At 37.9% G+C, this 17,342-nt stretch overlaps 1 protein-coding gene across 1 annotated transcript in view; it reads right to left on the reverse strand.

Annotated features, from left to right (window-relative positions):
• The window catches only part of SGPL1 (sphingosine-1-phosphate lyase 1), a 61,603-nt gene that overhangs the window by 35,320 nt on the left and 8,941 nt on the right, over positions 1 to 17,342 (reverse strand). Inside the window, exons 2-6 of the mRNA XM_039320513.1 lie at positions 14,973 to 15,138; positions 10,461 to 10,528; positions 7,682 to 7,829; positions 6,721 to 6,800; positions 4,633 to 4,761 (exon numbers count right to left, since the gene is read on the reverse strand). Of these exons, the coding sequence (XP_039176447.1) occupies positions 4,633 to 4,761; positions 6,721 to 6,800; positions 7,682 to 7,829; positions 10,461 to 10,528; positions 14,973 to 15,138 (591 nt within the window). The remainder of the gene's footprint in view (positions 1 to 4,632; positions 4,762 to 6,720; positions 6,801 to 7,681; positions 7,830 to 10,460; positions 10,529 to 14,972; positions 15,139 to 17,342) is intronic.

Here is a 17,342-nt window from a genome sequence, read left to right on the forward strand (position 1 = left end):
GTCAATTCGAGGTCCTCCCCAAAGAGGGGTGGTCCTCCCTGACCAAAGTTCTGAAATGGGACTTGCTGATGCTCACGCTACAGTGATAACGCCCTTGATGAAGTCAGAGGCTATGCTCCTACCTCAGGAGCTGCATGTGGGGGGAGCTGAGGCATGTGACCTTGTCCAGCTGACTGGCGTTGGGCCCAGGAGAATTGCTTCTCCAGGGCTATATGCATGTGACCGGCCTGCTTGTTGCTTGCTTTGCTTGCCTTCCTTCCATATTTGGACTTAGCCTTGGCCTTTCCTTTAGGCGTCTCTGGAACTGGATCAATTTGGCCGGGTTGAATGTCAGTGTCCAGAGACTGTGGCTCAGTGATTTCTGCCATGGCAGTGTCCTAGATGAGGCTCTGGAACGGCTCGCTCTGCAAGAGACGTCAGTTGCCCCCCGTGGAGGGACTGACTGCACGTGGATTAGTGTGAGTGGCCCACTGGCTAAGCCGGACTCACGCTGGGCGCTTCAAGGTGCTCGTCACCAGGGCTAAGAGCAACCCGTGTGTCAGTCCTGTTGCCTAGGTGGTGACAAATCACATGCGTCTCACAATAGTGGCAATGGTCAGGTCCTGGCAAGCAACCACTAGATGCAGAGTGGCAGAGGCTAAGGTGAAGGATTGTTAGGCACTAAGGGCCTAGTTGTCAAGGATCCTTGTTGTGATTGCAAAAAAAAACCTTAACTAAATTAGATCAGACAATCCTATAATTGTGACTAGAATTGATTCCAAAGGAAAATATCTTGTTTAATGTAAATTAGTGTGAACAGATCACACAAAATGGTGGCCGCCACTGAGAGGCAAATTCTAGAAGGTTCCTGAAGTTTACTAATGCCTCACAAAATGGTGGCCACACCTAACCCCTTGGGGGGGAGATATAAGAAACCTGGAACGGTGTAACAAGAAACCCTCCCAGCAAGGTTTTAGTGACTTAGGTCCCTTAAACCGAAAAAGGATATGCTGGCTGGTTTGCGCCTAATGCGGTATAGGTGCAACTATGCTCACGGAGCTTTATTGGGGCCTCCATCAATAAAGGCAGCCAGAGGAAGGAAATTAGAGGATCGTCCTCCTCTCTCCCGCAGCGCTGCCGATTCAATAATTTTGGCCCTGCAGCTGGGCCGAAGGAGGCTTCGTCCGATTTGGAAGGCCCAAACGGCCTCAAAATGGCGGCCTCGAGTGACTGGGCATCGACGGGAGCCAGGAATGATCCAAGAAAGGCCAAGCGGTCTCAAAATGGCGGCCGCGTGAGCAAGGGAGCCGACAGAGGCAATCTCCGTGTCCCGCCTATGGTTTGGCCTGAAGGGACTAGGTGGAACTCAGCTGGCTGCTGAGCTAGAAGGGAAGAGAATCCACCCCCCCCCAAAGATCAGCAAGTGTCTAGGAAAGAAACTGGCTGTCTGCTGGGCTATAGGGAGAGGAAAAAAAACCCTATCCCCCAGAATAGGAGAGAAATGGACTTTGTTTCCCCCCCCCTTGCTTAATAGCCTTAGGGAATGAAATTCCCTCTGTGGAACTAATCAGAGGCTGGAAGCCTCCAATACTCCAAAATTGAAGGATCCACTAATGGGTGAAAAGTTTCTAATAGTCTAACCTGCCTGAAGAGACTGAGAGTCAAGTATCACGTCCTCATGGGCAAAAGACTAAGATGAAACTGGAAGGTCCCAGGCAAGGAGGGGCGTGACAACTTGACAACTTAGTCTGATTGGGCAGGAGGACTGAAATAACCCATTGGTGGATTCTTCAATCATCATGCTAGAGAAAACCAGGATGAACACATGTTCAAACTGCAACCATATGGCAAGAAGAGACAGTGAAAAGCAAAAGATGAGTGTTCATGTGGATTAAAAAGTTTCATTTAGCTTATGAGTAAATTTTAGATTAGTATTGATAGTATAATAACTTATATATTAAATATGGTATTAGTATGGTTTAATTAATATTGATTTGCTTATATTATTATTTTTGTTTTAATTTGTTGATATTTATTTTAAATGGGAGTTAAAGTATTTTATGGTTTTGTTTACTTATATAGTCGGGTAATGTTATTTAGAATTTGATTGTTAAGTTGTAACCCTGTATTCAGCTCTGGGAAGTGGGGGAGGGTGGGGTTAGGGGAGGGTGGGTGGGTTTTGGGATATTGTATACTGTATAAAACTTTTCAGTAAAAAAAAACTGCAACCATATGGCAAGAGGAGACAGTGAAAAGCAAAAGATGAATGTTCATGTGGGAAGAGCTACAAGGACCAAGACAAATGGAGTTGACTTTGACCAACAAAAATCTGGGCAACAATATTTAGGCTATACGGCTATAAGGAATAATGCTACTGACACTGTAAAAAATTAATATCAAGAGCCTTCTAGAAATCAAAAACAAGTATATTTCCTGAGAACAGGAAGATATGATAAACTAGAAAGCAGATTTAACTAGAGCGTAGAGTCATGTCCTACACTTTCACCTCTGCAATGAGTTAGCTCTGCTCTCAGATACACAACTGAGTGGGATATTCTCTTATGAAAGCCAATATTATTTGAAATCAGATAATTGCAACATAAGCATGTAAGTCTCTTAAATCTTACATGCTTACCTTTATTCTATGATTTATTGATGTTACTGCAATTGCTTTGTTTGATAGTTCTGAGCTGTCCAGTCACTGAGTCAGGCAAGTTCAATAAATTATGTAATATTCTTATAATTATGGCACACTGATGATTACAGCTTAGATACTCTACACCGGCAGAGTAAAGTAAGATTTTGACCTGAACTTTTCATTTAAAATGCATGTCACTTTTGCCACTGACAAGCTTTTATTTTTTACTCACTACTTTGCTTACTCCAAAATATTTTACACTGAAAGTATATATAGATTATCTGTAGGATGGGAATATGAATGAGAGTTCTGCTGGGACTGAATATTCTTAATCTTTGCCTGCTCACTCAGTCTGGGCTCATTTATGAAGACGAAAGCACAAAAAAATTGATCAGTGAATGATAATGTCGTTAGACTGCAAGATGTTATGAATAACAAGACAAAGATAACATCTCTTCAGTCTCTTACTACATAGTGCTCTTTTAGATTTAGTTGGTTTCAGAATCTTGAGATAAACATTGCAGCTATAAAAGATCACAAAAACAAAGGAATACTGTACCGAGCAGTTTGACCAAATTTGAAAGCCTTGTAACATGCAATAAAGATAATTTGTTAGGCAAGATTTATAAACTTCAAATGAACAATATGAACAAGTCAAAATGTCTGTATGATTAAATGGATGCAGAATACAATGCATCAATGGAAATTTCAACGGAAGAATATCATAATCATTTTGAACATTAGCTTTAAAACATATAATTTGGTGTAGTGGTTAAGGCATCTAGAAACAGGAAACTATGAGTTCTAGTTCCACCTTAGTCCAAAACCAATTGATTGACCTTGGGCCCGATACTTTCTCAAAGCCCTAGGAAGGAGGCAAGGACAAACCACTTCTGAAAACATTGGCAAAGAAACTTCAGCTGCCAGAAGTCAATTCTCTCTAGAAAGCATCCCCCTTAAAAAAGGGCACTAACAACGTTTGGGAATAAAATTGAAATCATTATGTATTTGAATTGAAAAATTGATGACTGTTTAGATTGGATATTGCCAATAATTAATGGAGTGTTTTAAATTACTAGGATGACTTTTCTGTATGGCAACAAAGATGTGATAAGGCATGATAAATACTTGGAGAAAATTTGAATTTTGTTTGATGAATCTAAATGAATTAAGGTTTAATATTATTTTGTTATTTTAAAGAGATGGATTGATTCTGGGATTACATATGAACAGGGCTGATTAATATTTTATTGTTATTAGGATAACTATTGTGTAGTGGAAGAAGAAATAAATGAGATTGGTGATAAAATGAGGAATGTGAGAGATTAAGAATTAGAATTGATAATTTGATGTTTTAAACAGACTATGGTAGTAAATTGATAAAGTTATAAAACAGGTTTAGTAGTAATAGAAATTTAAAATAGAAATGGAATATTTAAATGTATCATGTTAATCAAGGGAAATAGGAGGGGATAGTGAAATGTATTGAGTTGACTTGTTTATATATGTTTTTACTTTTGAATGTTGGACCACCCAACCACCACAGTGGGTCTTGAGTACTTTTTCTTAAGAATCTAAAAAAACCAATAAAATGTGTTTAAAAAAAAGGGCACTAACTAGGTCAGCAGTTTGCAGCTTGGAAGAGACAACAAATAACATTCCCGCATATTACAGCAATCAAGTTACCTTTATGCTTTGGCATTCTTTTTGCCAATTCTTTAGTTGCAGCAATACAGTTTGACGGAAATATGGTGCATAACCAGTTTGTTAGAGAATGTTTCCAAGAGCAGGTTTCTATAATGCCTAGCACGCTGCATTATATGATGAATTAATTCACGCAGTTAAACCAACTCAGAATACAAAAGCCAGAATTTTTTGAGGATACTCTGAAAACAAATCCTGGAAAATATGCAAATGTTTATGGATTGTTTAACATGTAAATGTATATAAAAGCTGTAGCTGCCTTAAAGGTAAGTGGATAAGGCTACTATGGTGACATTTGTCCTCTTACTTACAGTTCCACATGAACTAGGTCCACCATGAAAAAGTGTGCAAGCCATTCTCACAACCTCTGCTTCCATCTTCCTCACTCCTGGGAATATATCTGGATGAAGTGGATTACTCCATGCAAATTCCTCATAAACCTTGAAGGAAGAAAAATAGTCCCTTGAAACTATGCTGCCACCTCCATTCCTTCCTTCTGTAACTCCCTTTCCTTCATAAAGCTGTTATTGTCCACTTATATACAGAATACAGCAACCTCTTTTCATTTTTAGTTCACAAAGAATTACAGATAGTCCTCGACTTGCAATCACAACTGAGCCCAAAATTTCCGTTGCTAAGCAAGACTGTTGTTAAATGAGTTTTGTCCCATTTTGCGACCTTTATTTTCACAGTTAAGTGAAACTTTGCAGTTGCTAAGTTAATAACTTGGTTGTTAAGTGAATCTTGGCTTCCCCATTGACTTTGCTTGTCAGAACTTCGCGATAAGTGATCACATGACTTCAGGACACTGCAACTGTTGTAAATGAGTCAGTTGTCAAACGTCTGAATTTTGATAACATGATCATGGGGATGCTGCCCTTTTTAATATATCCCAGCACTCCTGGGGGAAAAGTAAGAAGAATAGACTAGACTAGAGTACAGTAGAATAGACTAGAGCAGAGCTGGAAGGGATCTTGCAGGTCTTCTAGTCCAGCCCCCAGCTCAAGCAGGAGAACCTATACCATCTCAGACAAGTGACTGTCTAGCTTCTTCCTAAAAATCTACAGTGATGGAGCACCCACAATTTCTGGGGCAAGCTGTTCCACTGGTTAATTGTCCTCACTGTCATGAAGTTTCTCCTTAATTCTAGGTTGCTTCTCTCTTTGTTCAGTTTCCAACCATTGTTTCTTGTCCTGCCCTCTGGTGTTTGGAGAATAACATAACCTCCTTGTCTTTGTGGCAGGCCCTCAAATACTGGAATACTGCTATGTCGCCCCTATTTCTTCTTTTTAAGAGGACCTTGAATCAACCAGCAGAAAAACTGGGCTCTCCTTCTCTTGACCCTTCACCACTTAAAGAACCAGTTCCCAATGTCTTCCTCTTTAAATTTTTAAAACCCATCCAAATTTTGTTGACATTATAAGCATCTGAAACTAAATCTTAATAAAATGGTTGTTTATGTTATCTGGATCTTTGCATCAGATTCTTCTGCAGGCTACTTGCTATTACAAAGCTGAAACAATACACTATTACTTAAGCCAGTTTTTCTCAACCTTGACAATTTTAAGGCATGTGGACTTCAACTCCCAGAATTCCACAGCCAGCAATGCTGGCTGTGGAATTCTGGGAGTTGAAGTCCACATGCCTTAAAATTGTCAAGGTTGAGAACACTGACTTAAGCACTTTAGGGTCAGGAAAAACTGCAGCACTTCAGTGATTGTTAGACAGCAACACTCATCTGATGGGGTTGATGGAGTCCAACAGCACCTGGAGGTCTGCAGTTCATCATCCCTAATCCTAGATTTTATGCAAGGATCGTTATTTTAAGCAACCTGAAGATATGAAACATTAACTTAAAAAATGTAAACAGCACAAAACTATATGAAGGTCCATTTCTAGTTCTTATACTACTTTTCATGACGAGGGACTGGTTTTTTGGTATCCCATACCTACTTCAGATAAGAAAATGCAGTTTATACTTATATGTCACTACTTATATGTCAGCACTGCTATTTTATTTATATCTATTGTTGGCTCTACTAAAAATAAACTAAGTCTTTGAATAAATCTTAGAAAGGAAATAACACTAGAGACCACTGAATCCTATACAGTACGGTTTCTATTTTCATTTACTTTTCTAGTATTTCATTTCAATTGTTTTGTACCTTATTTTGGCTTGGAGTTTTATGACTGTTATTTTATCAGCATTTTTAGCCATACCATGGAAGTTTGACTGTTTTTCTACATTTGGTATCATATAAGCCATTAAGAGTTATTGGATTGCAATGGAATATAATTGCAATGAACCAGTCAATCTCATCTGGAATGCACTGATACAGCTTTTAATTATACACACACATTACATAAGGCAATTCTCCAAGAGTTTCATGCTATATTACCTTAACAAGCAGATTAACAAGTTTCTCATCTCCACTGTACACGGTCCCAGATGTTTTGCGGTCTTCCCAATGTACGTTACCTAAGAATACAAGGAGAAAAATGCTGACTCCTCACATGAAACCTCTTTTGGAAATCAAAGCCATATTTTGTTTGTGGTTCCACATTATCTTAGTTGGTAATGATCAGTCAATTTGTCATGCTGATACTTCCTATATTTGCAAAAGAAGCAGCTTAATCCTAGGTAAACCAATTTAACACATACACATTTCTGAAAGCTTTGCCAATTACTGGTTGAAACAAGAGTCTGGTTTTCTGTGTTCTAATTCTAATTAACTAGATTAGTTAGTTAATTAACTAAGACTTCTAACTATAGTTAAGAGTAGAATGCCCAGCCATGTTTAGAGCTGGAAGCTGGAATTAGGGAGCAAATTTCTGCAGGGCACACCTAACAGCTATACTAGGGGCCTTCAAACTTGGCCCTTTTATGACTTGTGGACTTCAGCTCCCAGAATTCCTCAGCCAGCGTGCCTGAATGAGGAATTCTGGGAGTTGAAGTCCACAAGTCATAAAAGGGCCAAGTTTGAAGACCCCTGAGCTACACCTTCAGCATGCAACTAACAGGGTTACTTTTTACAACTGACATTGGGGAAAGGCAAAGAAAGGTAATCCATTTTTACATTCTGGAGCACTTAAAACAATGATAGATCACTTTCAGAAGGTGTCAGACACAATTAAAGAGTTATCCAACCAAGGATATTTATTATAATTTGGGAGGATCAGAGGTGGTAGTCAATGGCACAATGGAAGCAGATCAGATCTTAATTTTTTTGACATCCACTTAAAGGCCTCTGTATCGGTTATCAGATAATACCATATCTTTCTCATATCCAGATCTATAATCAACAGAACTGGTTAAAGAATAGATTTTTTTCACATTCCAGTAGATCCTCAAAATCATACCTAAAGTGCTGTACTCTTTCATCTTCTTCAACAATTCTGGCTGGCTAAGACCTGTTGCTGGCAGGCTTCTGAAGTAATTTTTCTTGTGTTGCAAAAAGGGCAATTTGGCAGACATTTCATCCAAAGTCTTAACCATCTGTTGCTGTATCTATAAACGGCAGAGCACATGTAAAACTACCAATAAAGTGGATCTTTTTAAATCAAAGGCACCCTTTAGTTGCAGATCTTTTGTTAAAAACAGCAATCATAAGGCTTGTTTGCTTTGTTAGCTGATTTGTGGCCTACAATTCACATAATTCCAAGCTAAAATGGCTATTGGCCATCTTGACTGTATAGAAACTGGAGTCCAGCCATAGTTCAGGACACCAGCTTGGAAAAGGCTATCTCAATGCATGTATTGCTACAGAACTTGATTTTGGCATTTAGGATTTTTGTTAACTATTTATCAAATTGATTTACAGGCAGTCCTTAACTTACAACCATTCATTCAGTGATTGTTTGAACTTACAATAGCACTGAAAACAGTGTGTAAGGACCCACCCCACTTTGCATCTTAAGAAGAATCTTAAGAACTCTTGGAATAATTCTTCCAACAGGAATCCTTTATTAAGAGAAAATGGTTGCAGGCATGCTAGACAGGACTTGGGGTCCAAGCTCTCCCATTCAAGGTTTTAAGGGGTTCCCCAGTAGTCCCACCCAATCAACCCCCCTTCCAGTGATAGTTTCAAGTATCACAATTCCACTCCCTTTCTTCTTTCTTCCGTCTGGATGGAGACTTCAGATAACTACATGAAAGGCAACTTCCCTCCTTTGGTATGTTAACGCTTCGAGGTTACAATAAACACACATTCAGCATTCAGCTCTTTGAAGTGTAAAGAAGGAAGTGAGGGCCATAAAGCCCCTTTGTTCTCCCCCTTCTCTCCCTCTTATGGCAGAATCCAGAGAAGGCAGAATTGGGAGTTTCTATATTTGATAATTTAAAGATGAAATATAATTGGATTCTGATACAGTGACTTATGACTGGTTTTCACACTTACGACCATTGTAGCATCCCCATGGTCACATGATCAAAGAGAGAGAGGATTTAAAGACAGAGCAGGGTCTTAAGGGTAAAATACCGCTGCATACTAGCAATAGTAGTAGTATAGTGGCAATGATAATAGATAGTAAATGACAATAGGCACCAGGGGAGAAAGTGGGAGACTGAAAGTTCTAGTCCTATCTAAGCTATGAAAGCCAGCTGAGTGATTTTGGGCCAATCACTCACTCTCAGCCCAACTCACCTCACAGGGTTTTTGTGGGGAAAATAGGAGGAGGAAGAAGTGTTGAATATGTTCACCACCTTCAGTTGTTTTTAAATATTATAAAGGTGGGATACAAATAAAAATAAAATAAATAAATAAATAAATAGCATACTAATAGTAGAAATAGTGTAATATACCAATGAAGTACAAGCAATAGTAGGGTGTAGTAAAATAATAGTCGAGCATAGTATAGAGAACATTGTATAGTATCAGTAGTAAGAAATCTCAGAATCACTGATCTCAGAACCATTGAACAATATTTTTCAAAGATCCTGGAGCACTGGGGAACTACCAGAGGACTGGAAAAGAGCTGATGTAGTTCCCATCTTCAAAAAAGGGAAAAAAATAGATCCAGGAAACTACAGACCTATCAGCCTGACCTCAATACCTGGGAAGATAATCAAACAACGAATCAGCGAACACCTAGAGGCAAAGTCATTACCAAAAGCCAACATGCCGGATAAATCTTATTGCATTCTTTGACCAAGTGACAAAATTAGTGGACCAGAGGAATGCTGTGGATATAATTTACTTGGACTTCAGTAAGGCATTTGATAAAGTAGTTCACAACCTACTATTAGATAAGACAGAAAAATGTGGGTTAGACAGCATCACCACCAGATGGATTCTTAGCTGGCTGACCGGTCATACTCAGCATGTGGTCCTCAATGGAACCGCATCTACATGGAAGGAAGTGTGTAGTGGGGTGCCCCAGGACTCTGTTCTGGGCCCAGTGCTCTTCAACATCTTCATCAACAATTTGGACAAGGGGATAGATGGGGAACTCATCAAATTTGCAGATGACACCAAGCTGGCAGGAATAGCCAACACTCCAGAAGACAGGCTTAAGATACAGGAGGATCTGGACAGACTTGAACACTGGGCACTAACTAACAAAATGAAATTCAATGGTGAAAAAAGTAAGGTTCTACATTTACGATTTATGCAGAATAAATATTGTGCAGTTCTCCATACGTTTTTCATTACAATTAAGTCATGTTCCATTGTTTCATCTGATATGATTCATTGATGTTAATTATTTTCAGTGTTTTTCAATATTCAATGGAAGGTGTCAGCCCATGAGCATCTGGTATAAATTCAACACTCAATCAATAAGCAAGTCTGTGTTCCTTCTTTTGCCATCTTCTGTATAAATGCTCAGGGATGTTCAAGGATCCCTCTGAATCATTTAATGAAGCAAATCATATGAAGATATAGACATTGGCTAGGTACTCCATTGTTTAGTTAAGACTATTAAGGAGAAACAAAAGAATCAATGGTGAATTGAATTTTGCTTGGTTTTAAACTGGCTACGAATTCGTGCTTAAAGTGGAATGCTATCGCATTTCAGCTAAGCATTAATATGACATTATGTTTTCAATATTGTTATTTTGCTTCATTCAGCACTGATAGATCAATTCATGCCCAAACTATTCTCAAAATATCTTAAATTTATTAAGCAGCTTAAAACTTACAATATGACCAATGATGGGCAGCTTGCGTATAAATCTGAAGAACCATTTTTTAAATCGTGATGTTAAACCTAAGGAAAAAGAAAAAAAATAAGAGATTTTTTTTAAAGGAAAACAGCTCTGAGACACAAAACATAAAATGTGTAAAACTTCCACAGAAAAGGTAGAAAGGCAGATTTGTGGATATCTACAGATCAGGCTTACAATTTAAATCTTTTGTGGATACTATTAAATTAGATCAGTGTTTCTCAACCTTGACAATTTTAAGGCATGTGCACTTCAACTCCCAGAATTCCACAGCTAGCAGTGCTGGCTGTGGAATTCTGGGAGTTGAAGTGCACATGCCTTAAAATTGTCAAGGTTGAGAAACACTGAATTAGATTGACAAGAGCAGACAAGAATACTCCATTATTGTGCAAACTGATGTACAGGTATCAACCATTCAAAGTTATTGAAAAAACTGGCTCATGACCAGTTCTTGCACTTATGACTGTTGCGGCATCCCCACAGTCATGGACCAAAATTCAAGTGCTTGGAAACTGGCATTTATTTTTGTTGGTTATAGCACCCCGGGGGTCGCTATGTGTGACCTTCCCAGCTGGCTTCCGATAAGCAAAGTCTATCGGGAGACAGCAGATTCGCTTAATGACATGATTAATTTAACAACTGCCGTGATCCACTTAACAATGGGGGGATGTTGTTAAATCATGTGGGATTCACTTAATAAGGCACCTTGCTTAGCAACAGAAATTCTGATATTTCAGATCTTCTGATGGTGCAGTTGCTGAAACTTTAACTGAGTCCATCCACCTTGTTGCTGGTCACCCACTTCTTTTCCTTTCCGCCTTTCCCAGCATTTAAAGCCTTCTCCATAAAGGTAGGGTTAGGGTTAGGGTAAGGGTAAAATGTGCCCAAGGTAAGGTAATTTGAGCCTTCTCATTTGTGCCTCTAGTGACAACTCTGGATCGATTTGTTCAATGATCAATTTATTTTCTTGGCTCTCCACAGTATTCTCAGAAGTCTTCTCCAAGGGTCAATATTTCTCCTATGCTGCTTCTTCAAACTTTCACTTTCACAGAGTGCCACAGAGACTACCACGGCTTGTACTGTTCTGATATTTGTAGATACAGAACATAACGCATGACCTTAATATTTTTTTCTAAGATTTTCTTGGCTGTTTTACCTAGTCCTGGTCTGCAGGGTATTTCTTGAGTATTGTTTCTTTGTTACCGAGGGCCAATCGATCACTCCAGTATCTTCATTATGACCTGATCGATTCAAGGTTGATTCAGCCTTCCATCCTTCCAAGGTCAAATAAAATGAAGACCCAAATTGTTGGGGACAATATGCTGACTCTGTAAGCTGCTTAGAGGGGGCTGTAAAGCATTATGAAGCAGTATATAAGTCTAAGTGCTGTTGCTATTATCAATTAAGGTTGATTGTTATAAAGAAAACCAGAATGACAAGTATATTTTAGTCCCATTTTTTCACTATGTTCTTTAACCTTTATTATAAATGTTGCAGACTCTTTTCATTTTCAGCTATAAGAATTGGGTCATTAGCATAGCATAGATTATTGGTATTTATTCTTCTAATTTGAAAACCACATTCATCTTCTTCCAATCCAATTTCCTTAATATATATTCAACATATGAGCTGAACAAGGAGAGAGTATAAGGCATGTCTCACTCTTTTTATGTGTGTGTCTGTCTCATGAGGACAATGAGATGAACTTGAATTCCCATTTTTCTAAGCACATTTTACAGCTTGACATGACTGACCTATTTGAAGGTCTTTTTTTAATCACTGAAGCATATAGTGACTTATTTTTGGTATTCTTTAGCTTTCTCAATTATCCAGCATGCATCAGAAACAAAGTCTCATGTTCCTCAGCTTTTGCTAAAGCTAGCTTGAACATCTGGTATCTCTTTTTTCATGTATGTTGGATGATTCTAAGTATTATTTTGCCAGTATATTGAATGGTAGTTTGCATACTCTGTTAAGTGTACGTGTGTATGTGTATTTGAATGATTAAAGTTTCCCAATCTCTTGGCCCCTGTATCAGTCCGTAGATTTGTTGGCACAGCTTGCTTGAAAATCTTGATTGATTCCGTGATCTTTGACTGTACATACTGTAGTTGACCTTTAGCATGCCAACTTGAGGTTGGAACCTCCTGAATTCAGAGATTTTTTTTTTTTTTTGAAAGACCTTCCTTGATTTTCCGTATCTGTTTCTATGCTCAGTGTCTTTACAGATGTTGTTGTAATACAGTTCCTTGCCTTTTCTAATAGCTCCCTGAAACTATTAAGTTTCTTCCGAAGAATGTTGTCTTCCTGGGTTTTAGCTTCTTTTCACTTCTTGACAATCTTCATAGTTTGGTGTGACATCCAGTTTGTTTATTTCTGTTTCTTCATCTTTGGCAGCCTCTTTCAAAATTCATCCTTAAGCATTTCATTCAACAGTTCCTCTCCTTCTCTATCAATGAGGTTCGGGACTTCAAAGCAATTCCTGATTTTCTCCTTGAAAATAATGGGTACATGCTCAACATTATATTGTGGAAACTGACTTGTTCTTCTTTTAGCTTAACTTGCACCTTGTACATGAACGGTTTGTTATCTTTTCCACAATCAACACCTGGCCATGTTATTGATGTTGTAATTGAGCTCCTCCACCTAATTTTAGCAGTAATATAGTCAGCACATAAATATTTATGCACCTAAAATAATACTGTTTTAATATAGCAAAACAGGCAGATAGTTAATATTTTAAAGTTATGTCAAGTATAAAAGGAAATGAAGACAGCTAATTTCTTGCACTGAATGACACAATATGTATTCCATCCTTATGCACACTGTTGAAGTATATTTAAGCAGCAATTGCCTTAACATACTTTTTTAAAAAATTTACGTCAATTGTTGAATATACCCAATAAGAAAACTCATTTGAATGTCTGGCTCATGGCTTTCTCTTGTTTCTCCAGAGTGACTGCAAAGAAAAGTTATAACCAGTGGAAACAAGACAATTTCAAAATGTCATTTATGAACATGGATTATTTTCTCTAACTATAGTTCAAATTAGCCATATTTTAAGATTTACTTAAATGAAAGACAACTTAAAAACATTTGCAGCCCCACAGTATTTTCAAATAGTCACTGCAGAATCATTTTTAGTGTGAGAGAAGGGCAAAAATATCAGATAGACAAAAAACAACCATTTTACCTGTATCCTTTCACTCAGTATCATTTAAATTTTGTGAATCATCTTTTCTTTCGATTAACGTTAACTTGCCATGTTCTCGAAACAGATTTGTCTTCAAAATAACAATAAGTAATTTAAAACAAATCTTTAAAAGAAATATCAGCTGTTCAAAAAGCAATTCATATCAGAACTATACTGATACTATATATATAGTATACAGAGTTGCATTGGTGAGATGGATGACTATACAAATCAATATGAATGAATGAATGAATGAATGAATGAATGAATGAATGAATGCCTGGCACACTGAAGATGAGTCTTTCCTTTTTTTTTTAATGAAAAATAAAGATAAGTCTCCTTTAACATTCTGGTTTTCAAAACCCAGACAAGCAGAGCTAGTGAAACAGTTTCAGGATGTTGTTTATAAATGTGTCATTTTTACAAATTATAATTCAGAATGGCCATATTATAAGGTTATAGCACATGAAAGCTGCTGCTAATCAAAAAGATAGACTAGAGAAAACCTGAGGCTCATCCTCACTTGTTCTGTGCTTCACCTCATGGTTAAATACTAAGAGTAAGTATATTAAATTAATTAAATTAAATTAATCATTTAAAATGTTTGATGGAAATTTAAGTCTCGTTTTCTTTCTACGGCTTAATTTATCTGCTGCAATACTTTCTGATTATCTGTTTACAACAAGGGTTAGCAACTTATTATTTGTAAACAAGCTGATCACACTTCAACAAAATATGGCATGTATATGTGTGTGAACATATGTCCATGTGTTCCTCTCTTGCTATTTCATATCTTTTAATTCTGGGATTAAATTGCAATCAAGGAATTACTGGGATGCAGAAACTATGCATGAAGATTAAAAATAGTATACTATTACGATACTCAAAAGCAGGGCTTTTCAACCAGTGGTACGGGTACCACCTATGGTACATTGGCACCTGGCAGATGGTACACGACCATCCTAAAAAAGTGGTAGCGGGGGAGGGGAATGAGAGCGCCGACAGGTGGGCAGGCAGGTGTCTTGCTCGGCTGTGCCTTGGGGGCACTTTTTTCAGTGCCATTGTAACTTCGAACAGTCACTAAGCAAACTGTTGTAAGTCGAGGACTACCTGTACTTTATCACTTTTTTCCTTTTTTTCGGTCATCAAGTTTTTGACACCTTGCTAGGCGACTGGTGGTACTCGGATATTGCCATATCTTAAAAGTGGTACAATGGGTGAAAAGGTTGAAAAGCCCTGCTCAAAAGCATTGTGCAGTGTTAAGATTTCTCACATGAGGTAGATGTGACCCTTACTTTCTGGCTGGAAAAGAAACATGTATATCTTCACAATCAGCAAGGTAGCAGCCGTTGTTGATGCGATGATTTGCCAGGATTCCATCCCAGAGCATTTTTCATTCACCACATTTCTTGTTTGGTTTAAGTATTGCAGGAAGATATGACGGTATAGAGTAAGAGTATCCTGGAGAAGAGAACAGACAAACCACAAACCAGAATGAGACCAAATGTCAATGAATAAACTTACTTCTTTTTGGCAATCTTTTTATCTGACTTCCCTAGACAGGTAAAAAAAAAAAAAAATGACAGCACAAAAGCAGAAGGTGATCTGGTAAGAGTAACAATTTATCCCAGACAAAAGATACTTCAAACAAATGAAGCCCACATGGTAATTATGCTGGGGAGTTTCTGAGGAATGTAAATACCTTAAATACTTTGGTCAAATCAAAAGCATCTCATTGAAGCATCCCAAAATAGATGTATTTATCAGAGTGCCCTCTCTTCAAGGCAAAAGGTACAATAAAACTATCACAGAGATAAGCAAAAAGTTGTACCATTCAGCTAAAGATAAATTTAAAAGTGACAATATATTTAAAAGTAATGTCTTCTTCAAGTTTAACTTACTTTCTGATAACTTCAAGGATACTATATAACCATCCATGTAATTTTCCTGACAATATGAAAGTGGTTTAACATGTCTTTGTGTAGGATGTATTTGGTATGAGGGAACCAATGTTGGATTAGAGTGGAAACAAATGGGAGATAGTATCAGCTCTCTTGAAAAGGGCTTCAACTGGGGTGTTGCTACTTAAAAGGGTGTGTTGGCCATATGATTGTCAAGTAGAGGTACATTCACTATAAAGCAATTCCCTGCATCAGTTCTCCTTGAAAAGCTGGTTTGAAAGCGTTTCAAATCCTTGAATAATTCATCATACCTGCAAACAAGCTTTGAAAGCATTGGAGGGCATTAAATTGTCAATTTTATTATGTTCCTGATTTAAGTGCTACCTGGCACAAGCATCTGGAAAATATTAAATGCACTACAACTTTCCTCAATTGGGTACTTTCCAGACATATAGAAGTACAAAGTGTATTATTATAAGCCAACTCAGATGAAAATGATTAAATACTGAGCCTCAATAGATTTGAAAGACAGATAGTTGGAGACAGCTAGAAATACTCTTTTTGTGAGAATATAAGTAGGTTATCAAAAATGTAGTCTATCACCAAAATGAATATTAATCCCCACTAAAAAGCCTTAATGTTCTTAGCAGAAAGTTACTGCCTCATCCCTTCAACTTTTTTACATTTAAAGCTGTATAAGAATGAACTTTTCCTATGGAAACACATTTCCAGTTTTCATAAATGCTGTACACAATGACTTCAGTCTAGATAACATCGATTTGCAATACAAGATGTTTTGCAACAATTTAGTTTCTGACTTATCATTATACTCTGTAAGCAAAATGAAATCAATACTCTACTGTGAGAACTATGCTAATGAAAATTATTTTCAAGATCATTTTAAGAACATCATGAGCTGCAACAAAAGCAGATCTATAATTTTCTATTTCCGTAGCCTTCTATGATTAAACAGGTCAGGGTAATTATTTAAAGCAGAGGTCCCCAACCTTTTGAGCACCAGGACCAGTGCCATGGAGTGCCAAAGATTTTTCCGAGGACCAGAGGGGGTGTGATTTTGAATACTGCCCGCATCCCAAGGATGGAGCTTTGCTTGTTTGTTCTGGCATGCTGAGGACCAGTGCCAGTCCACCGACCGGGGGTTGGGGACCCCTGATCTAAAGGCTAATGAGCTGATGTAATGTAATATAAGGTGGATGATGCAATGATAGGAATGACTCAGCAGGGTCTGTGTCTCTTTAAGAGCAAGCAGGATCTGTATCCCTTTAAGAGCCTTAGTATAAAAGTGAAGGCTTTTGCTGGAGTCTCTCTCTCTCTCTCTCTCTCTCTCTCTCTCTCTCTCTCTCTCTCTCTCTCTCTCTCGTCTGTTTCCTGCTGTAACTACTGTGTATTGGAGTTTGCTGTATTACCACATGTATGTATATTGTTCCTGGTGTATGATATTTATAGATAGTGTATGATAAACCACCTTTTAATACAAACCACAGTTTACTGTATTTATTCCTGGGTTATCGCAGCTCAATAAGATTGTGCATGCTCTAACAACACATTATTCCCCGAGTTTTGTCAATGAGGTCTATTTTATCCAGCTCTCAGGAAAGCTTTACTCCAGAAACATACATTAGTATTTGTGCATTCTACTCTTCAAACCTGTTCTTCAGCTTCTAGCTGACTTAAGTTCATTTTAGAGCAGGTCTTACTAGGTGTGGTATTTTGCTTTAATTGGGATCTGCACAAGAAAATTCA

The sequence above is a fragment of the Crotalus tigris genome, unplaced genomic scaffold (genome assembly GCF_016545835.1).
Source record: "Crotalus tigris isolate CLP2741 ecotype Arizona unplaced genomic scaffold, ASM1654583v1 scf7180000023654.2194447, whole genome shotgun sequence".
Classification (NCBI taxonomy): Eukaryota; Metazoa; Chordata; class Lepidosauria; order Squamata; family Viperidae; genus Crotalus; species Crotalus tigris.